Genomic DNA, 23539 nt, shown 5'->3' with positions numbered 1-23539 from the left:
CAGTGGAAGAGACGAAAGATGTATACAGAGTCCGTAGTATTTGGTTCCGATCTTTCCCTTCTCTCTGGCTACTCCGCTAGGAATAAAGTGTGAATCTACAAAAAAAACATATTATTTTTCCAAGTAATCTGAAAGTCCCCTTAACATGTAATATCTACGAATTAGGGAGTTAAGGACGATATCCCGAAAACGTGTTCTGCGCACAAATATGTTATATTTAGCCCTTATTACGTCAACATCACAGCCTCTTAGCGGTGGGATATTCGAGCGGCAAGTTCTTGTTATGAATAGGAATATCTACTAAGTAGGTATGTGGTTGTTATATTATTTACCAATGCGTAATATAATATATATTTATAATTTTATATGCATTCAAGTTAATTTATTATTATTTTTTGGGTTCTGTACTTCAAAAGAAAAGAACGGAACTCTTATAGGATTACTTTGTTGTCCATTTATCTGCATTTCTGTCTTTCTATCCATCCGTCATGACTATCAGTTATGAAAGTAAGTACATACATTTAAAATAAAGAAAAAAATCACAAAAATGGAAATTCTTAAGCACATATAATGTAAAATCATTAGAATATTTATTTGTAAAGCTGCTTACTAATTTATTTGGAAAGACACTTAAAACTAACAAATAAAAAACATAAGAAAATATAAAATTTTATATAAATATTTTTTTTAATTAAACATCTTTGAATATAAAGTTAAAAGGTCCAACAATGTAGTTCAGGGAGGTTTGTTTAACCTGTAGAGGCGGTCCGAACCATTCTATTTGGAAGTTCTCGATGACCTTTGCGAGGAATGTTTCTGTTTCCAATTCGGCTATACGACGACCTGGAATGTTATTACGTTTTTAATTATACACGTATGTATGGACAAACTTTCTACCAATTTCTGATTTTGTTTATTATACTATTTAGAAAAAACACTGCCAGGCAGAAAAGAATAGCGTAAAGCAGAAAAAAATAACTTTAAAAAAATATAACACATATATAAAGATATTGTTCTATGTATGTTTCACAATAAATATAATGATTACAATAGAATAAAGTAAAATTATTAAATCTCATATAGAGCCAAATTTTTTATTTTGTTGTCAAGTTGGTGCTAGAATTTTTTAAAGATTACTTATATAGAAAGAACTCAAAAGATTTTTTATATAGCTTCACGCTGTATCCCTTACAAAACTGAGTAGATAAAGGGAAGCTGGGAACCTTGTGATGAGACACTGTCGTTCTCCATTTTCCGCCGACGGCCATTGGCGTGTTGAGTGGCTTAACTCAACGCTGTACTTTGCTTCGTTGCGAGAGCGATGAAATTAAAATGCAGGTGTACAATTAATATTATTATTAATATTAAATAGATACATATTAATTATATATTTTGAACGAAGATAAACTTTGCACGTGATATAATTACCTATACAGCTTCTTACTCCAAATCCAAATGGACTGTTGGCGAATGGATGGGCATGTCCATGGTACAGTGGATCTTCTTTATTAGTTAACCATCTCTCAGGTATAAACTCTTGTGGTCTTGGGTACTGCTCTTCCATCAGAGATAACGATTGATGGGCAAATGTCACGTACATCTAATATAAGATTAATATAGACATTTAGTTAATAGAATTAATTAATGAAATTAATAACAAGTAATAAGTTGTGCTGATAAATCACACTCGTGGAAATGTATTATTTCTTATTAATATTTTCATTTCTTCTTTCTGGTAACAAGGTAAAGCGCGACGTTGAGTTCCGCCACTCAACACGCAATGCTTTACAATTCGGGGGAAATTGAGGAACAGAGTGTCCTAACACTAGGTTCCCTCTGCCTACCCTGCTATAAGCGGAATACTGCGTAAAGCTGAAAAAAAGATTTTTATTAAAAAATATATTGTTTAAAATAAATATAGAATATAATATATTACTTTATATAATATATTAATATTGCAAAAAACATAATTACATCTTTAGGAATCTTGTAACCCATTAAATTATACTCTTTGCTAGTCTGCCTCATGTTTCCAGCTACGACAGGCATTATTCGCATAGACTCTTTAAGGCAGGCTCTCAGATATGGTCTTTTTTCTGGATTTGATAAGATCTCTTCTCGGAGCTTATTCTGCTTCTCTGGGTTTTTTGCTAATAAAAACAAGGTTGCTATCATGGTGTTAGCAGCCTGCAAAAATATTATTATTCATTAATAATATGCCTATAAATGTTTATTATTAGTTTTAATCTTTTTATCTCTTTTAAAATAGTAAGATATATTGTTTAATTATGTTTTTCATTGAAAAATATTAATGATTTAACGATACAATCATAAAGAAAAACTATAAAACTATAAAAAAATATAACTAACCGTATCTACTCCTGCAAACAGCATGTCGGTCGCCATGATTACAGCAATATTTTCATCTATTTCCAGTAATTTCTCTAGGACACTTTTCTCTTCATTAGGATCTTTTTCCTTACTCTTTAAATCTTCTATTGCTTTTCGTATAAAAAATTTACTTATCCTATCAAAATATAGAAGCTTATATATAAATAACTTTCTACATATTTAAGTTAATATCAGAAATGAAAGGTAACCAGGCAAAGCAAGGTGTAATAAGAAGTAAAAATATATATAAATTATTAAGAGCCGTGGTTACAAATATCAATGCAGTCAGCATTTGACTATAATGAAATAGGCTTCTTCTATTTCTATTGCTTTATTTTTGTGTAAATAATATTAATAAGAGTAATTTTATTTGTTTTATTGTAAGTATGAAATTCAGGTCAAATTTTCTAAAAAACCTTTGACATGGACAGCCATACATGATTATCCTTTACATTATTATAATAGTAATAAATGTTCAAGAAGTATTTCCTTCCCCCCCTTGGATCATGCAAACAAACTTCTGAGTAACTTTTGCTTTACTTTAACTCAAAATGTATTATGAACTTACTCTATTTGTTCTGAATAATATTTCATTGCACGCTTAAAGGCTGGAGTTGATATATATCTCCACATGCTCGGCTTAAAGTCAAGAGTATCTGCCGACTTAAAAATGTCGTGGACAAGCTGTATAAGTCTCCTGGCTGGTGAATCTTCAGGTAAATTAGGATCGAGGCAGTTAATACGACCCCCAAGAGCTACTACACCAATCGATTCTAATGCCCACAAATTCATTTCTGTGTCAATTTTGCTGTTTAACATATTCTTTTCGTTGCGTTGTGACTTCATTCTACAAAAAGACTGATTTAAAATAGTTTTCTTTATACGGTCGCTGTGTTATCAAAAAAAGGGAAACTAAATCTGAACCTTTTGACCATATCTTCTGCTACTTCATTAAGAGTTCCGCTGTATAATTTAATAGTTTTAGAATGCAACATAATAGGATTCACAATTGATCGAAACTTTTTCCATGCTTCTCCGTGGCTGAAATGTAACATCAATTATTTTCTGATATATTTACTTCTGATAAATGATATAAAACAATGGTTTTGTTAAATTAAATGTTACTCTGTAATTAAACCAGTTGGAGAATCAGGAGTTTCTCTTTTTAATAATTTCTTGCGAAAATAATCAAGGGATTGAAAGCCAGGTCGGATTGGCATCCAATTTTCGCCACGTAGTACCTGAAATAATTTTATCCATTATAGAATTTCTGTTTTAAATCATTAGAATTTATTATATATATTTATTGATGTAAAAAAATGAAACGTTTTAGGTGAGAAGATGCTATGCATATATTTCAGTGCATTTACAGTATCTTATGATATGTTAAGAATTTAAAAATATACTTGTGAGGAAGCTTCAGCATCATAAAGTAATATTAATGTTGGGGATCCGAATTGACCGTCAAGTTTCACAATTGGTCCATATTGTTCGTATAATATATCTGCGATTGGCCTTTTCGCAGCATTGGCCAAGGAACCTATGGAAAAAATTGTGGTGTATTTATAATATTTTCATAATTCAATAAAGAATCGACAATTAAAGGTTTGGAACAATAATAAATATGAGACATTATTATCATTATCATCATTATCTTGTCATTGAAATGCTACGCACATATATATTTTAACAGCCACATTATCATTAACTATTAAATTTTAAAGACTGGCATTCCCTGAAGTAAAATCACAGTAGTCTGGCATTTCTTTTGTAGTGTTTTAAGCATTCCAGTTCAGCACAAATTACTAAAAAAGATGTTGAATGTGATGACCATTTTCCATTGACATTCAATAATAAAAGATCAGGAACATTTGGCTAGCAACTATAATATGTAGCTTAAAATCTTAACTATGAAGTTTGCTCTATCACGCGGCATTTATACATTTTTTTTAAGAAATAAGAAAAAACCGCCTAGACAAAAGTTTTCGTTCTGTGTTCATGTCTCAAATTCTCCTGTAAAGTGAAGAAAAGAGTGTCTTGACACTTGTGTCATAATGATAACATTTTTTATTATACAGTAGAGTGCAAATAGTAATTCCTTATAATTGCAAATAAATAGTCTACTAGTGTTATCTGTTTTATCGTAATAGTGATAATACTCTGATAGCCTTATCAACATTATCATAACAAACAATATCGGTAGAAATGTATATAGCAAGTACTAAATATATGACACCTTCTTGCTAAAATATGAAACAAATGAATGCATGTAAGTGGGAAGATTGACATCAACAGCAAGCAATGTTGCAAGCAACAATTAATAGCGAACATTGGGGTCCACTCCAAATTGGAGTTGGTTAAAAAACACTGTGATTATTTAATTAGAGTTCATTTATGGCACTTTCAAAACTTATTTATTATTATAACTTATTATTATAAGAATTACATATGTACAAGTTTTGATTTATGGCACTTTATCACATAACAGGTTGTGAGTTCAAATACCTTGAGAAGTAAATTGACAAAAATCACATTCTTCGATATATTTAGATACAAATATTATATAGCATTAATCTAAATTTGCTATAAACTATAAGAGTATAGTAAATAGTTTTTACCTCCCGGCAAAAAGTGATGTAATTGTCCGATAAGAGGTAAACTCGATGGGCCGGGTATCTCTTGCCATGGTTTCAATGTATCTTCATTTGTATTTTCTGTCGTAGTGCTTACTGAAAGTGACCTAAAGTAATTTTAACAAAAAAAACATTTTTTAAAATAATGTAAGACAATTAGTTTATTTGTATTGTATTATAAATATAAATCACTTGAATTACTATCAAATTAATTATACATATTTTAAGTAGTGCTCTTTTATGAGTTTTTCTTTTATAGGCACAACAGTTTAAGTGGGGACCCATGAACTGGCTATAATATCGTCGTCTATAATATCAACTTAAACATCACAGTGTTCCTCCAAGGTCCAAGCCACTAGTGCTGTGTGCAGGGCTACTCTTCCATGAATATATTTCACTATTCTAGATGCATTGTTTTTAGATGGATGGAAAGTAGACATTAAAGGGTAAACGTAAAAAAATGTAATTTAAAAGTATATATTATAGACATATAAACGCGACAGATTGTGGGGGGGTAAATTCCCACTCCTCGTTCCTCATTCCTCCTTCCCGGATATGAAAAATTTAATATTTTCATTTCTTCGTTTTTGTAAAGCGACGTTGAGTTGCGCTTCTCAAAAAAATAAATATTTCATAAATAAGTATAGGTAATAGGTGTAAAATTTAATGGAAAAATATTTTGTTAGTTCATCAATTTTTAATAAGTAATATGTAATCTATATCTATACTAATATAATAAAGCGGAAGAGTTTGTTTGTTTGTTTGTTTGTTTGTTTGTTTGTTTGTTTGAACGCTAAGATCTCTGGATCTACTGGTCCGATTTTCATTGTTTTTGTTTTGTATGAAAGCTGCATTCTTCAGAAGTGCTATAGGCTATATAACATTACATTACACATATAAACTAATATATTTTAAAGTACATTCTAATTTGACATGCAATTTATTCTGCCATGTTAATAACAACCGTCGTCGCTACGCAACCGTTACCGCGACATTTTGACATTCATCCTTATGAAAATAAATATAATAGTCACTCTTAACATTTTATCTAGATTGAAATTATTGTTTACTGTATAACATTCTAATAAATAATTAGGGAGATGTCACTGATTCGAAATGACCTAACCTACGGGCGGCATAGTATGAGTATGACCGACGTGAACGGGCAGATGACTGACGGTTTTATAAATTTTCATACATTTTCGAACTATTGTAAATGTTTATGTAATTATTTGCTGTTTATAATTAATTTAAGCTACACTTTGGTTCTCTTCTTATTTTATTTGATATTGCCCGCTAAAATTATCCTATTTAATAAACAAAAATGTTTAGTTATTACATAGAGTCGATATCTACGAGTATGTACGCGCGCACGGAAAACTTTAGGTACTTTTTCTAATATTAAGAATACTTATCCTTTAGTTACTTTTAATCCTTTTTTTGGTTCATTTCAATAACTCAGATATTTTTTTCTAATAATGTGTATCTACTTATTATTCTTTTTGATTATTTAAGCTTATATTTTCTTACTAATTCTATTGAAAATTAAAAATAATTTCATGAATATATTTAATAAATATTCTTATAGTTGAAGCAGGCGTAGCCGCGTCCGGGTCCACTAGTATTAGATAATAGTCCAATACGCATCAAGCTGTTGATTATTAACATATTATAGACATTAATTGATACTGCGTGTTTACGTCAGTGCGATTAGTTATAATATCATTAACCTGTGATTGTTTTCCCATATCTATTTGATATGATAAAATGTGATGAATTATATCTTTGACAGAACATTGAATAAAATCAAATAAATAAATCAGCTTCACGCTGTATCCCGCACACAGCAAGGTAGGCAGAGGGAACCTCGTGATAAGACACTCCGTTCCCCACTTTCTGCCAAATTCTGGAGGTATTGCGTGTTGAGTGGCAGAACTCAACGCCGCGCTTTACCTCGACACCAGAGCGAAGAAATGGCAATTTGAAATTTGAAATTTTTTATTATAGCAGAAGTCAATTCTTTTGCAATTATAAAATAGTACGAAATATATTATATAGGTAATATAACAGTAACCTATTTTTTATTGTTTAAGAATATTTAATTCCCATGTCATTAATTTTACACGAGACAAGTGCACGGCTGAATACTGACGCAAAAACATAATTAACTTGTTGATCGTAATATTTATAATTACTCGTAAGTATATATTACTCGTAAGTAATTGTTTGAACTTAACTGTTAGTTAACGTGCAAATATTTTTTGTTTATTTTGTTCTTTATTTTTTATTTTTGTTTTCATTGTTTGCTAAATAAAGCGCGTTTTGCTATGTTTCCAGAGCAAGCAAAAGAAATTAAAAATAAACCCATTTCGTTTACAGTTACACGCGTGACCCACCTACCACCATGGCCACCATGGCTAAGGCCATCATGGATTATTCAAGTTATTCTGATAATAAGGTAAATTTAAGATTGTTAAAAGTATAAATACGAGATCGCGTGCAGTCTGAAAAAATGAGCTTAAGAAATTATAAATCCTATAAATGACCTACTTTGCATACTTTAGCTTGGCTGAATAGAGTTATGTTATAGTTAGGAAATTTTTGTTTTTGTTTCTTTTTGTTTTATGTTTATTTATTTTTTGTAAGACAAATTATTTCGCACTTTAGATGGTTGTTACCATTATTTGATTTTTAGGGTTCCGTACCTAAACAGGAAAAAATGAAACCCTTTTAGGCCCACTTTGTTGTCCGACTAGTTGTGTCTACATCGCGTAGAGGTATCAAATTATATCAAAAATATAGAGGTCGCCTTAGAGTACAGAAAAAATTTTAGCTTCTACATCGACACAATGAAAAAAATATGAGCATTTATGCATAGTTTTTGCTGTTTTTTACACATTAGGACCTGATTAAATTGAGAGGATTATCATAAAAGTACCATGATTAGTTCCTTAGCATATATTATACTTAGTTCGAAAAAACGTTTAAGTATTTACCCTCACTTAAAATCAGTATTCACTGTATTTGCTAAATAAAACGACATTTTTCTTGTCAAACAAATACTATAAGCTATTATTTTACACACTGTTATTTGGCACAGTGGAAGTATAAATAAATTATGACACAGTGGTAACAGGTTCATATCTAGGCAGGTGAAAAGTACTTAAAAAAAAATAGAGCACATCGTAATTGATACACACTGACAACTGATATTATCAAATTAGTGTCTTGTGTTGTATGGTTTCTAAAGTACGGAATTATTTTGGCAATTAATTAATTTACAAGGTAATTTTGTTAACATTATAGGCTTATACACAAAGAATAAGCTAATAATTTTGTAAAACATAATTTATTACTAATCCTCTGCTATGTTTTGTTTTTCTCTGCCTATTGCCGTCCAGTGCTGAACGTAGGCCTCTTCCATCGAGCGCCAATTATCCTAGTCTTGGACTTCTCACATCCATCCCAATGCCTACGTTTCCTTTGTGTGTTCTCCATTCAAGGTCACAATGACGAAGTGATTAGTGAACTGGTACGTCACAGATAAAAAATAACAACAATGACAATACATATATACATATAAACATAATAAATTTAAGAATAGCAATATATCATTGAAATTAGTATATAATTTATTTATGTATATGTCGACGACCTCTTTTTATAACTTTATAGTTAAAAATCAATAATAGCAATTAAATAATAATGCACGAAACATTTAGATATCTCATACATAAAATACTAGTATTACTTCGTATTAAACTAGATAACTCACCTCGTAAAGTGTTTATTTACAACTGCCAAGCCGGAAGTAGATCTTCTCAAGAGAATCATATTATTAGATTAATAGGTTACTTTTAATCACAATTTAAACGGTATTATCCATAGCACTACTTGTAAACACTGACGTTTGTTTTGAATGAGGATCTCTTATAAAACTCTGTTATCAGATTATTATAATATAGATTTACGTCGGCGCGGGCGGCGTGCGTCGCGTGAATGATTCGGATTGTGTGTGTGAACTGTGTGGAGAATATTTCGTTGTCATGACCTTGGTACGACATTAGTATTTCGGATAAGACCAGATTGTATAATATAAAAAAAACATTTGTCTTGTTTGTTGTAGGTATACTGATATCCATACTTATATTATAAATTCGAAAGTAACTCTGTCTGTCTGTCTGTCTGTCTTTTACGCAATCAGGGCCATACCGCTAATTTAAATGTGATAAAATACTCATATAGAGATATTTGAGGGTCTCGGGATGAACATACGATACTTTTTTTCTCATATTTGTAATATTGTCGATATATACCAATATATTAAAATACTTATTAATTTGACATGCAATTTATTCCGTCATGTTAATAACAACCGTCGCTAAACGACCGTTGCTAAGCAACGATTTGCAAAGTTTGTTGTTAGAAAACGTTACCCAAAATGAACTTGCTTAACGCGTCTCTCTATTGAAAACTGAAAATAATTTCATAAATACATATATTTAATAAATATTCGTATAGTTCAAGCGGGCGCAGCCGCGTTCGGGTCCACTAGTATATACATATATATAATGTAATATTTGCGGACGGAGTGACAAGTATTAGGAGAGGCCTATGTCCAGCACTGGACTTTAAAAGGCTTATGGATGGATGGATGTAATATTTAGTTACTGATTTAGTAACTAAATATCTAAATATTAATCTAATATATTAATCTAATATTCAGATTGTATGTGAAAACAGTTTTATAGTCGCATCATTTGTTTATTTCATAGTTAGTTATTTAGTGAGAAAATGCGCGGGGTTGAGTACCGCCACTCAATACGCGCATCGTATCATGTTCTATTTTTTTATTTTATATATTTTTAAAATGTGTAGTAACTTTAATTTTTAAAATTTTTATATGTATTTTATGAATTAAATATGTCTAATTATATTAATACAAAAATTTTGATGTGTTAAAATAAAATGAAAATAAAAGAAATCGCGAGTATGTTGAAAAATGCAAAAAAGAAACCACGTGCTCTCTATATTTAGGTATCTTGCCTAGAAGACCTTTTGCTCTATATTAAACTAGCGGACGCGCGCAGCTTCGCCCGCTTATTTGCACCCTTAGGGGTTGAATTAAAATAAACCACGAAACATGTGTTCAATGAAATATTTTTAAGAGTCTAAATTTCAAATTTTATACAAATCGGTAGCGATTTAAAGATTTTTCCATACAAACTTTCAACGGGTTAAAATTTTTCAAAATGCCTTCTTAGTGGATGTCCAGATTACGAAAGTAAACATGTGTCCAAATTTCACGTTTCTCCCATCGGCGGTTACGGCTGTGCGTGCGTCTAACCTCAGTCAGTGAGGACAAGTCCTTTTATATATATAGATAATGGAGTTGGTAACTAAACGCATGTTTATTCAATTAATGTTTCTAGGATGTATGAAATATAATACAAGTAGAGGGGACAGAAGACAATTTTAACATTTTAAAGTGTTATTCTACACTTACTAGGAAAAAAAAACACAAATTTAGAAAATGCACGCTATACATGAACGTATGGCTTAGTGGTCAGAGCGCTTGGACGGTATCCAAGAGGCGCAGATTCTAATTCCACTAATTTCAATTTTTCGATCCCGCGCAAAGCAGGGAAATCAGCCCTTTGCCTAGTGTTAAGATACTCCGTTCTCCACTTTCCGCCGAATTTTGGAGGCACTGTGTACTGAGTGGCGCTTTGCCTCGATATTTTTTGTGTTTTCTAAATAAGTACCTACATAGAAGACAAGTGTTTAAATACAAAATTAAATATTTTGAATATACACATTTATTTCCTTAGTAATATTAAATAGAAATCTTTTATATATAAAAATTTATGAGATAAGCGATAGAATTCTCAAGTATATTCGGACAAGAAATGAGTTTGACCGCATTTTTAAAAGCTTTTCTTAGTTTCAATGTACTCACTGCATAAAGTAGTTTCTACATCTGAAGCTTTTTCTACAATTTTCATTTATTATTTTTAGCTTCACGGGGTATCTCATATATAGGAGAGTAGACAGAGAGAGACATTTTCGTTTCCCGTTTTCTGCCATAATTATGCGTGTTGAGCGCGGTGTTGAGTTCCGTCACTTAACATGCAATGAAGCAAAGAAAAAAGAGTAAAAACACACATTATTGACATTTTTAAAGTGTTATTCCACACTAAGGAAAGGAAACTACTTATTTAGAAAATGCATAAAAATTTGCACGTAGAGGGATTTGAACCCGGGTAACAATCGTCGAAGGGTCCCGAGCGCGGGTACAAGGCCCGCTACCTAATTTTTTTTATATGTTTTCTAAATAAGTATAAGTATATATATATTTTACTAATTGATCCTTGTTGTTCATAAAACTAAGAATTTCACAGACAACACTTTGTATAGAAGGTTTTTAACTTAATACAAAATATTTAGTAAGGGATCAACATCGTCTTAAAGAGATCTTTATTTGGTTTCAGTTTCTAATTTAATTTATTCATTTCTATAGAGATAATCCTCTTCGTATTTTATCAGGCACGGAGATCATGGCGAGGGTCAAAATCGTTTGCTTTTCATAGTTGACTGAATAGCTTAAATGTTCAGGAAAATTTTATACTAGACCATACGATTTATTTTATTTAATATTATTTTAAGTTAGTATTAAAGTTTATAAATAAATATTTTTAAATCAAATAAATTAATATATATTTTGTATTGATTAAGAAAAGAATATCTCACATAGTATCCTGCATATGACATAGAAGACAGAGTGGGCTAAGTTACCCTTATTTTCAAGCGAAACAGACGCGATTTTTGGTGCCAGAGAGAAAAAAATAAAAATAATTTATATCCCTGAGTTGGAATCGAACTCACTACCGACGCTTTTACAAAATGTTTGTTTCACATGAAACAACAAACCGACATTAAAACTGTGCTTAATACAAAATCTCGTAAAAGCAATGTCACATTTCAAAACAGATTTCCTTTTGTGTAGAGGTAACTTTGCCAGTTTATTTTTCAGCCAAGATTTATTGCGAACGAATGAAAGAAGTAAGTCATTACGTCAGCGGACTACGATCTCAGCGAAACGCGGCTTTTGTAGATTTGTGCAGTTTTGTCTAAATTCAAACGAGCATAAGTCTAGATTATATGGTATTTATTCTGTTTAGTTAAAATAATAATACATAAACAATTTCTATAACATTTGTGCTATTTTATAAGCTTTGCAAAGTGTTGTTTTATTCTATAGTAAAACGTACTCTTTTTTAGCGTTTTAAACCTGTTTTTTTTTCTTTTGTATATTTAATGTTAATATAAAATGTAAAACATAATAATTTTTTTATTTACTTGAGGACGTGTCTGATTGAAAGCGAAGGTTTATATTTCAATATTTATTTTTGCTGCTGCTTAAACAGCTTTTTGAGCTGTTTCGAAGAAATAAATTTAAAATGGATTCAGTGGTACAGTTTCTACTTGCTATGGCTAAATGACAAAAATAAAAAAAATACACACTTTTGTTTAATTTCAATTTCAATTTCCTTGTAGTACTAATTCTAATATCAAGAATTCCTTCCAACGTTTCTTTAACAAATAAATAACATTATACATATTAAAGTACTAAATGAAATTTAAGTTAATTAACATATGAAAATCTATTAGGTTTAAATATTCCAACCAACTTAAGAAGTTAGTAACTTCGCCGCCTATGCCATGTTCATATATTAAGAACATTCTGATTCACGGTGCTCTTAAAGTCACATAACTTGGTAAGAAAATGGAGTATATTTTATGATTAGCGTCACCTCAATTTATTTATTTAGTCAAATTAAACGTTATATATCATCCTATCTTATTTTCATTGCAATGGCGAAACAAATTTCGTATTCGTTAGTAATATTCCTTCACGTTGTATCCCCGTAATATCCCTTGTATTCCCCGAGTGGAAATCGAATTCACAACTGTAGGGTTTTAGTTTTTTCTTTTCTTTGCTCTAGTGTCGAAAACACAGCGTTGAATTACGCCATTCAGCATAGATTGTCTCCAGAATTCGAAGAAAAGTAGAAAGCAGAGTGTCTTAACTCTCCCACTCCCTCTGGATAAAATAGGTAAGCAAAAAAAAATATTATTAGACCGGTTTTGTGATCCTTATAAAAACTTTTGTAATAATATTAAGGAAGTCTTTAATTCAAAATAACAAAAGGGCTTTCTTTGAATGGAATAATTAAAAGGGACTAATGGTCGGTATATCACTCAAACCCGCCCTGAAATAAGGGACATACGAAATGGGTTTCAATCTGTACGAAAATTGAAATAGATCCGGGGTCGAAACCTTGTTACAGGACCTTCACTATCATTGGCCAGAGCTCTTAAAAGTCAAGAGTGAGTTTTTTTGATAAATTATAAATTAACTTACAGATTTGTTTTTATTTAATTATTTAATAACTTATTTTTTTAAAGTTTTTAGAAATCTGACAGGAAAAGTTGATACAGTGTTTGATTGCAATCGCAGTAAGCATTTTTTAAATTTAAGTTGTTTTTTTTCCCCGATCCACATGTCGTTATTGCAAATGTAAGTGGAAAGCGAGGAACAGAATGTCTTACCATTAGAGAGAATTCACACTATAATGACGTTCTCATATTCATGTTTGAGAAATATTCTTATATGCGTGATTGGACCGGAACGATAGTTAAATTGCTCTCATTGTTTCTCTTTCTCGTATGAGAATAGTTTTAATACAATAAGACTAGACCGAGAACGAACTTCCATATGAATCCTATCTTAAGTTCCTCTTTATCCTGCTATGCAAGAAATGCCTTACGTTGGAAAAAAATGCTTCACAAGTTACCTACAATAGTACCTACATATGGCAAAGGCAAATTATTTTGAGCCGAAGTTTTAATTGCAACTAGTAATAAATAAAAATAAAAACATCATCTCTATTTTAAAACAACAAAATAAATATATAAACTGCGGAAATTTGTAAAATTGATTGCAAATTAATTCGTCGCACAGTAATTGAATTATAAATTATTGTTTCAAGTTCCATTAGGCGTGAAATTTCACCAAGGGCAGTTTTAAGGTTTAATATAATACAATAATAATTAAAATAGTTTTAATTGGATACAATCTGTTGATTAATGATTGTTTCAATACAAAATATTACTTAAATTGTGATATCGTTTGTCCTTTGGTGCGTTCGTATTAGTAGTCTCTATAAAAATCATTAAATCATTAAATCAGTGGTAAATCATTAAATGAGGCAACGAGTTCAAATTTTGTCTGAGATGATTGCTGATATTTTTACTAATTATAATATAACTTAGATAATTGATAAGTTATCCTGCTTGTTGTAGGGAAAGCAGATACAACTTAGTGTCATGACACTGTTCTCCATTTTCCTTTTCTGCCCGAGCGGAGAAACGAAAATAATTCGGATGAAGAATGGAATGACATTTAAAAGAAAAAAATATACGTAAATGTTCCGTTCGTTTCAGTTTTCAATTGAAAATGTCCATAAACCCTAGTTTGTGTTACTTTTGCATGGCAGTATTGGCCAACCAATAAATTCTGAACTGATTTATTACTTTCTGTTATTTGAACTAGCGGGCATAAATCATCGCTCTTACTAACTTCATACAAAATAAGGCTTACTATTTTTGTTAGAAAAATTTATGTAGTAGGTACTGTTATTTACACACTTTTGTGAAAAGCTGTCGCTTATTAACAATCTCTTATCAAAAAATATTAGACGGTTTATAACTGATAATGTGATTATTTGTAATGAGAATGAAGAATTTTTTTCTTCATTTTTGTTGTATATGCACAAATAAAGGGAGGACACACCATCCTATAGGGGAAAAGGGGGCCAGTCGTGGTATAGGACTACAAAGTGTGACTGTAAACACGATAGGTTGTGGGATCGATTATCACTGGAGGAAATGAAATCTATATCTATAACTTATAATAAAGCGTAAGAGGGTCGGTGTCTCGGTCAAGGTCTTTGGAACCTTTTTTAACGTAATAGAACCCAAAACAATGATTATTAATTTTTTTGTCTGTTTGTCCGTTTGTTTGTGGGTTTGTTGTCGCTAATCTCAGAATCGGCTAACCGATTTAGATGCGGTTTTCACTATTGGGTTTACATTATTTCTAGCAAGACTTCCGAAAACATAATTATAGGGTTTATTTTATTACAATTTTTTCATTAATAAAAAAGTTATGTCAATTTATAGTACTTAATTTGACAAATTTGCTAATTGCTATAACAGTATGTAATATGTAGCTAAACAAAAAAAAAATCATCAAAAGACTTAAATTACTTGATGATTCCGTCGTGGTAGCTTGATGCTGATTTAATTTTATTTCTCCGCTTTGGTAATACGTAGTACTTTGAATTGAGAGAATTAAATATGAAAAACAAATCAATTTCCAAAACACAAACATTACCATTTATTTAATGCATAACCAAACTAAGATAATTAATCCATTTTAGGGTTTTATATTTTCATTTCTTCGCTCTGGCGTCGAGACAAAGCGCGGCATGACGTTCTGCCACTCAATAGGATGAGGTGGAAAATAAATTCGTGTTTTAATTAAAAATATATATATTAAAATGACAATGTTATATATATATATATATAAAAAAAAATATGTAAATTTAAAGTTGCAAAGTTTTTAAGTTGCGAATCCAGATCACGATCATATCTATCAATCACGAGGAATATCATCAGGGAAATCTGCAATAACAAAAGCTAAGGTTGTCCAGAAGATACCGCAGTTTTCCACGTCAGTCAGATTTTGAGCATTTATAGTATCAGCGTCTGAATGATGATACCAAAAATAACGATCGTCTTTAGTTAAGAGAGATGCTCCAGGAATTCCCTTTTTAACAAAAAGAGACAATTCCGATCCTACATTGTTATCTACTACTAGTTTGTTTGTCGGTGCAAGGAGATCTAGAATTATTTTTATTATACAATTGGCTGACTCTGAACCAGCGGCTCTTAAACCTTCAGGTTGAAATGTACCAGCATCGGACTCTAAAACATAATCAATAAGGTCCAGTTCATTTTTATGTTTTTTTATATAGGCCTGGCCACCAATCAAGCCTTGTTCTTCTCCTGTCCATAATATTGTTCGTATGGTACGTTGGGGATAATGATTTTTTAAGTGGAGTACTATAGGTACAGCCCAACTAATCATCATTCCACCGCCATTATCTATAGCTCCCTGTCCAACATCCCAGCTGTCGATATGACCTGATACTATAACTATTTTTTCTGGTTCCACGGTTCCCTTTAAATCGATGATTATATTTCTAGACTTTTTATGGTATCGTGTAGAAAACAATTTCATATGAATGACAACTTGTTTTCCTTTTCTATAAAATCGATTTATTAAATCTGCATCTTCCAATGTAATAGAAGCAGCTGGTATCTTATTTATGGAATCTACATATCTTAAAGCACCAGTGTGTGGAGTGTATAGAGAAAAAGGTGTCACGCTCTTAACAAGTACTGCAACTGCACCTTTTTGAGCAGCTATTGAAGCGCTGTCTACACGATATTTTACGGTTTCCACGTAATTAGTAAAATTGGCATTAAATAACACAATTTTACCTTCTATCATGTCGTCTGGAATGTCATTAAATTCCTCAAAACTATTGGCAACAATTACATCTGACGTTATGCCATCAGGATAAGGAGTACTAACACTGCCTCCGAGGCCTAAAACTGACATTTTCTTTCGACGTGGTAGAATCATAAATACTTCTTCTTCAAGCCGATGCCAATAAGGTACCTACAATTATATTTTTACTAAAGAACTAATAAGCAGCCGTGGTGGCGCGGGCACAAGGATGTGACTATAACGCGATGGTTGTGGGTTCAATCCCACTAGAAGGAGTGAATTATTTATTTATATTTTAATTTCTTCGTTCCGCCACTCAACAAGCAATACCTATAAAAATCAGCGGAATGTAAGGAACGGACTGCCTAGTACTATATTCCCTCTGCTTACCCAGCTGTGCGCGGGATGCAGCGTGAAGCGGATTATTACTAATATATAACATCTTTTATGTTGATAAAAAATATACCTTTACTTCCTCAGTCACGGCTTGAAGTCCAAATTCACGAGTGAGATTTATAATATAATGAATGGCTCTTTCTAAGTTTTTGGTCCCTGTTAGACGAGAACCAAATTTATCAAGGAAATCCTTGTACCTAAAAATCAATCCTATGTGTCAAGAATTTATAATACAAATATTTCGATAAAAATTGTTACATCAATTATCGATATAACATTGTCCTCCCCAGAGGCGTTGAAATCCACCATTCGACACTCAATGCCTCCAGAATTCGGTGGAAAGTGGAGAATAAAAGTGTCTTAATAAAACGGAGTGATTTATTTCCAGGTTTCCCTCTGCCCACCATTTTTCCATACTGGATACAACGTGAACTAAAAAATTACCTCACCTTTCATAAAATCCTATATTTGTGAGGGTGCTCCTAATGCTGTCCTTTATATATTTGTACTCCAGATCTTTATGTTCCTTCGCTAGACGTGATCGTAAAAAATCAAATGAGCATGCACTGCCATTGAATTGGGCGTTAATATGAATGGCGTTAATATGTAAAGAAAAATATATTATAAGTAATATTTTTAAATTCATATTGATCAAATTGCATGCTAAGCCTTATTTGCAATTTCAGTAACGAAGAAAGAGTTTATAAAACTCAATGATTAAATAATATCATAATTATCACCGCTTATCTACATTTTTCATTCTTGTAATTTTTAAAACCTTAATTGAATCTTTGTAGTCCGAGGGCTTGACGTCCATGAACTAATAATTTATTTCTTTTTATTGAAGCAAATTTGGATATAAAATTGTTAATATTGACAACTAAAAAGGCAGGCGGAACTGTCTTGCGGATGATTGTTTCACGTTACTGAAAGTTGATATTACAATATTATTTTTTATTTTCATGTTTTCGACAAGATAGCATTGGTGTTATGAAGTAAAAAAATAAAAAAAAATGCGACAGGAGCAGATTTCTGACGTTGTCGCCTGACCTACTAATTTGGCAAGCGTGAAATGTTACATAGCTGATTATAATGTGTGAATTTTATAATTTCTGAATAATAACATTCACTATTTATTTAAATTTATATTTCCATTTCCTCGCTCTGGTGTTGAGGCAAAGCGTGGCGTTGAGTTCCGCCACTCAGCACACAATGCCTCCAGAATTTGGGAGAAAGTGGGCAACGGAGTGTCTTAACACTGGGTTCCCTCTGCCTACCCTGCTGTGTGCGGGATACAGCGTGAAGCGTAAATAAAATCCTCACATTATGCATTATTAATAGGTTAATTATATTTTTTATCGCTTTGTCTTTTTATGCAACGTCACGAGCCGTTCATTTGCAACTTTACTTTAATAATAATGAAATCGTAAATTAATACAAATACGCACAATTTTACCGTTTAAAGCCATAACGGTAAACATAAATCATACATTGTTATCATTTTTATAAGGCCATAAATTAAGAACTGAACTGATCTGAACTGATAATTTTTATATGCATCTTATACGAGTATTTTTAATTTTCTTACGCTTCAAAACTCTAGATAAAAAATGAAAAGACTGAGCCTGCCGCACACGATACTTGGAAAAGAATTCAAGTTTTTTTATTTTAAGATATGGGTGTATATAAGCATTAGAAAATCTAGGAACAGGTGATAAGAAGTGTTAGAAAGATTTTGGTCTTCCATTGTTATTCAATGGCAACCTAGAAACCATTCGAGCATTGAGATGAAGATTACGAGTATATATGATACATATATACAGTAGTTGGTTGACGTCCACTTCTGAATTATTTCGTAAACTCCTAGGTTCAAGGGCAAGGGCACTTCTGCACTGTTCACACTAGAAGATACGAAGAAATTTATATTTAATGAGACTAATGCCGGTAGCATTTAATTTGTACTTAAGCTTAGCTTGGTTACCTTCGGTCATTAGTGCTCTTACGTCTTGGGTTAGCTCAGGGGCAGGCAGATGTTTTAACTTAATAGGATCTAATGAGATATATTTACGGTTTGATTACGATTTACTATTACGATTACGAGTTACGCTATTCAGACTGCTTTACCCCAAGTTATCCTATCCTAGCTATGCAAAAAATGCTGAAATTGGAGAACACAATTCTTTCTAAATATTATGAAAGTCCGTGCAAAATTAATAACTTTTTTAGACTATATATGTTATTGCTCTAGTTTTCTATTTAATAAAGACACCGAGGCTGTTTGGGAGACATAAACATCAATGGTTATCTGCGTGGCCTTAATATTAAAGAAAAACCTATTTTACTAAATATTTTTATGCTTTTAAAAAAGTATGTAATTTAATAACTAATACTTAGTGTTAACACAAAATATTAATAAAAGTTATTCAGAATTCTCGAAGCGTACAAATTGCTACATAAACATTTTCATCACGTTTAACGAATTTCAATTTCATACATAATCTCTACGCCTGATAACCTGATGAAGCACTTACATCAAAAATATACAATATTTTTTTTAAAAGAACTAAACTAAACTGGTATTTGAGCCGTGATTTTAATAATTATTAAGCAAAATATTACTACAACTATTTTTATATAACTACTAGTGGACCCGAACGCGGCTACGCCCGCTTGAACTATACGAATATTTATTAAATATATTTATGAAATTATTTTTAGTTTTCAATAGACAGATGCGTTAAGCAAGCTCATTTTGGGTGACGTTTTCTAACAACAAACTTTGCAAATCGTTGCTTAGCAACGGCGGTTGTTATTAACATGGCGCAATAAATTGCATGTCAAATTAATAAGTATTTTAATATATTGGTATATATCGAAAATATCACAAATATGAGAAAAAAGTATCCTATGTTCATCCCGGCACAGTACGTCACAAACTTAAATACCATCCACACCACCTGGATACGTGGCACTCCACTACTGTGCGGTTTCGTAGAAATTTCCTTGGTGCTGAATGGGGTCGTGGGCGGCGATGATCATCATCAGGTGACCCGAACGCTCGTTTGCCTAGTCCTTTTTCCATAAAAAAAAATCCCGGGAACCTCAAGTATCTCTATATGAGTATTTTATCACAATTAAATTTGCGGGTTGGCCCTGATTGCGTAAAAGACAGACAGACAGACAGAGTTACTTTCGAATTTATAATATAGGTATGGATAATAATTGAACAAATCCTAAAATGTTGTTTTTTTCATGTCATATAAAATTGAAAATCTATTTGTTAATATTTTCTTAAAATAATAAGCGTTTGGAAATTCTGTAGAAATTTCAGGATCATTCGTTGTTATCTCGACTCCGCTAAGATTGCGTCTGTTTTGTACTTACTTTTATCGCATCGTGTTTATTTTGTGATTTTCACCAAGACTATATAAGGATACCCTATAAAAGGAGCCTTTCCATTTGCTACCAAGAAGTTTTGTTTTAGTTTTATATGAAAGAATGTTTATTCTTATAGCTTAACTTTCTTCTTATATATTGCAGGGTAATCATAGAGCCTAGCGTTCATTCATTACTTTAGAGACAAATTACACTTTATGGAATTGACTGGCAGAATTCAACGCCGCGTCTTATCGAGAAAGTCGATTATGTTAGTAATCACTACTCTGAGCGTGGTTTAAACCTGAAACCGCCTAGTCTTTGTTGTCCCACTGCATCGTTCTCCATTTTCCGAAAATATTAAAATGACTTCTTATTGAGGTAAATTACCTATCATAAATGAATTTTCTCAATTTATGTTTTGCAATTCATACCACGACAGAGAGTTTTATTTAGTTTTCCTAATGAAGCTGAAAGTTGATTTAGAGACGACGACACCATTTCGCTTTCAAACACTTGATCAGACGAAATATGTAATACCAGTATTTTGTCTACAAATCTTCACACTGTATTCCATACAAAGCAAGGTAGGCATAGGGAATCTAATGTAAAGACACTCCGCATTTTCAATATATACTTTTATTATACAAGAGGAATGAATTTTATATTTTTTTTTATAAAAAAATACATTTAAAAATATTTAAAAAAAACACTCTTCCTGGTGGGACAAGCCATCGGTGGCTAGGGCTCCAGAGAGAAGAACCACCTCGTCTCAAGTAAAACTGCAATTTTTGATGATGATATTACTATTAGACAACGAAATTAATGCAGATTAGTAAATAATTATGTAACTCATGCGGGCGAAGCCTCGAGCGAGTGACTAATTATATTTCCCAACATTAGTGAACAGTTTCCTAAAATATCATCGTGCCTATTGCATATCCAACATCAAAGCAGGCAAAAAGGTTATATGGTACCTAGGAGACAGTAATCTTATAAAGGCTACTATTTTTACCTCCTAGCTTTTGCACGTTCGTTAGAGAGGAATGTTTGTATTGTCAATGTGCCAAACTACCTAAGCCTAGCTGTGCTTTACCCAAGAGATTTATAGTTACTGTTTCAGAAGCATCTAAGACTATATATACTAGTGGACCCGAACGCGGCTACGCCTGCTTGAACTATATGAATATTTATTAAATATATTTATGAAAATATTTTTAGTTTTCACTAGAGCAAGCTCATTTTCGGTGACGTTTTCTAAAAACAAACTTTGCAAATCGTTGCTTAGCAACGGTTGTTATTAACATGGCGGAATAAAATACATGTCAAATTAATAAGTATTTTAATATATTCGTATATATCGAAAATATTACAAATATGACAAAAAAAAAGTGCCCTATGTTCATCCCGAGACCCTCAAGTATATCTATATGAGTACTTTATCACAATTAAATTAGCGATTTGGGCCTGATTGCGTAAAAGACAGACAGACAGACAGAGTTACTTTCCAATTTATAATATAGGTATGGATATATGTAAGCAAGGTGGTTGTGGCTCTATTTCTATTCGGGGGAATTATATATTTAATATTTACGTTTCCTCGGTCTGGTAACGAAGAACCCATATACCTACTCGTATGTACATACTCGTTTATGAAATGACGGTTGCGACACTCGGGACGATTAATATAGTTTTAAAAATATATAGATTGTATGATTCATAATTAACTATTTTATTTATGTGTATTGCTATGCATTTTTTTTAAATACAGCATGTCCAAGGCACATGTTATATTATCTGCAAGAGAAACTAAGGTTTCGACATTTTTTTTCTCATTTTTTCACACAGAACTTCGACACTATGAAAAATAATATATTCAGTACTACAATAAGGATGAAGTAAGAGGAAGGTCTAAAACGGATTAAGGCCTTTTCGCGCGAAGCCTAGCCGTGTTACTACATTTTGTAACTTTTATTCATAACATGTTTGGTTCGTTTCAAATGTTTTTTCTGTCACGTGATTTTGATTCAGTACAATCATTTTTATTCCATTTTTTAAGAGTAACATAAATTTACATTTGAAATTATTATCGATTAAGACGTACCTATGTATATACAATTTGAAATAATATCTATTTTATATAAATCATAATTATTTAAAAATAAAACATTTTTTTTCAGCTTCACGCTCTATGTCGTACACAGCAGGGTAGGCAGAGGAAACCTAAGGTTAAGACATTCTGTTCCCCACTCTCTGCTGAATTCTGGAAGCGAGTTGAGTGGTGGAACTCAACACCGCGCTTTGCCTAGACACTAGAGCGTATGCTGTATGTTTTGAGTAGAATATAAAGACTGATTCAAGATATTTTATAGTTAATACCACAAAAATGAAACAATTATAAAATACCTATATCATTGTAGGGGAGAGCGGGGCCAAAAGTTCCGATTTTTTTTTAACCTCAAATATTGCTACGAATACTTGATTTCAGTATTTATACAATATAATCAAATTCAACTTACATATCTAGACTTGCAATTAAAACAGTAATTTGGGGTATTCTTCGTAAGACTTTTTTATTATGATTTTTTTTATAACTGAAGTCGGAAAGTAACAACTTACCCCGAATTGGGGCAAGTTGTTAACAGACCGGGGGGGTTAACAACGGGGGGGGGAATGGTAACAATTTATGTTACCATATTTTTTAAAGCTATTATTTGCAAAATAAAAAACAATAAATAATCGAACAAAACCTGTTTATTTAAGGAATAACCAACAGTATCTTTAATAATTACCAGGCGCAAAAGAAAATCTTTTTTAACCGACTTCTGTAAGAAAAGGAGATTATCAATTCGACTGTTTTTTTTTAATGTATGTTACCTCATAATTTTTGATTAAGTGAACCGATTTTGATGATTTTTTTTACTTGAAAGGTAGTGCTTTCCATGTGGGAACCAAACCTGATGAAAGTTTGGTTAGGTTCCCATTATAAAATCCGGTCAAAATTGAGAAAAATTGTTTTTATTTGGTAAATTTTAATTATACTGGAATAGATGCAAGGGAAAACTTTATTAAAATTATTGTCAGAAGTAAGATTCCCCGTCGT

The 23539-nt window shown here is 31.6% G+C and overlaps 2 protein-coding genes across 2 annotated transcripts; both read right to left on the bottom strand.

Moving 5' to 3' along the window:
* Positions 1–663: 663 nt before the first annotated feature.
* On the bottom strand, positions 664–9028 carry LOC146530165 (cytochrome P450 CYP12A2-like). The gene is made up of 10 exons (XM_085200329.1): positions 8800–9028; positions 5010–5131; positions 3798–3931; positions 3517–3632; positions 3316–3432; positions 2960–3238; positions 2371–2527; positions 1975–2187; positions 1429–1600; positions 664–843 (listed from the first exon to the last, which is right to left on the bottom strand). Exons 1-10 carry the CDS (start codon positions 8856–8858, stop codon positions 692–694), a joined length of 1521 nt encoding a protein of 506 aa, XP_085056455.1. The 5' UTR covers positions 8859–9028; the 3' UTR covers positions 664–691.
* A 6716-nt stretch (positions 9029–15744) lies between these two features.
* LOC146530164 (carboxypeptidase Q-like) lies at positions 15745–20784 on the bottom strand. The gene is made up of 4 exons (XM_085200712.1): positions 20720–20784; positions 17511–17627; positions 17132–17258; positions 15745–16836 (listed from the first exon to the last, which is right to left on the bottom strand). The coding sequence occupies exons 1-4, from the start codon at positions 20782–20784 to the stop codon at positions 15745–15747; spliced, it is 1401 nt and encodes a 466-aa protein (XP_085056838.1).
* Positions 20785–23539: the final 2755 nt, after the last annotated feature.

The sequence above is a fragment of the Heliconius melpomene genome, chromosome 17 (assembly GCF_056956725.1).
Source record: "Heliconius melpomene rosina isolate 202511_hmr_F chromosome 17, ASM5695672v1, whole genome shotgun sequence".
NCBI lineage: Eukaryota > Metazoa > Arthropoda > Insecta > Lepidoptera > Nymphalidae > Heliconius > Heliconius melpomene.
The sequence above is the reverse complement of the archived record's forward strand: the minus strand, read 5'-3'. Positions and strand labels throughout refer to the sequence as shown.

Coding starts and splice junctions, on each gene's coding strand:
- LOC146530165 (XM_085200329.1), bottom strand. CDS start 8,858: ATGATTCTCTTGAGAAGATCTACTTCCGGCTTGGCAGTTGTAAATAAA. Junction 3,633..3,797: donor ATGCTGAAGCTTCCTCACAA/GTATATTTTTAA, acceptor AAATTATTTCAG/GTACTACGTGGCGAAAATTG. Junction 1,601..1,974: donor GTTACAAGATTCCTAAAGAT/GTAATTATGTTT, acceptor ATCTTATATTAG/ATGTACGTGACATTTGCCCA.
- LOC146530164 (XM_085200712.1), bottom strand. CDS start 20,784: ATGGAGAACGATGCAGTGGGACAACAAAGACTAGGCGGTTTCAGGTTT. Junction 17,259..17,510: donor AATATAGGATTTTATGAAAG/GTGAGGTAATTT, acceptor ATTGATTTTTAG/GTACAAGGATTTCCTTGATA. Junction 16,837..17,131: donor CCGTGACTGAGGAAGTAAAG/GTATATTTTTTA, acceptor ATATAATTGTAG/GTACCTTATTGGCATCGGCT.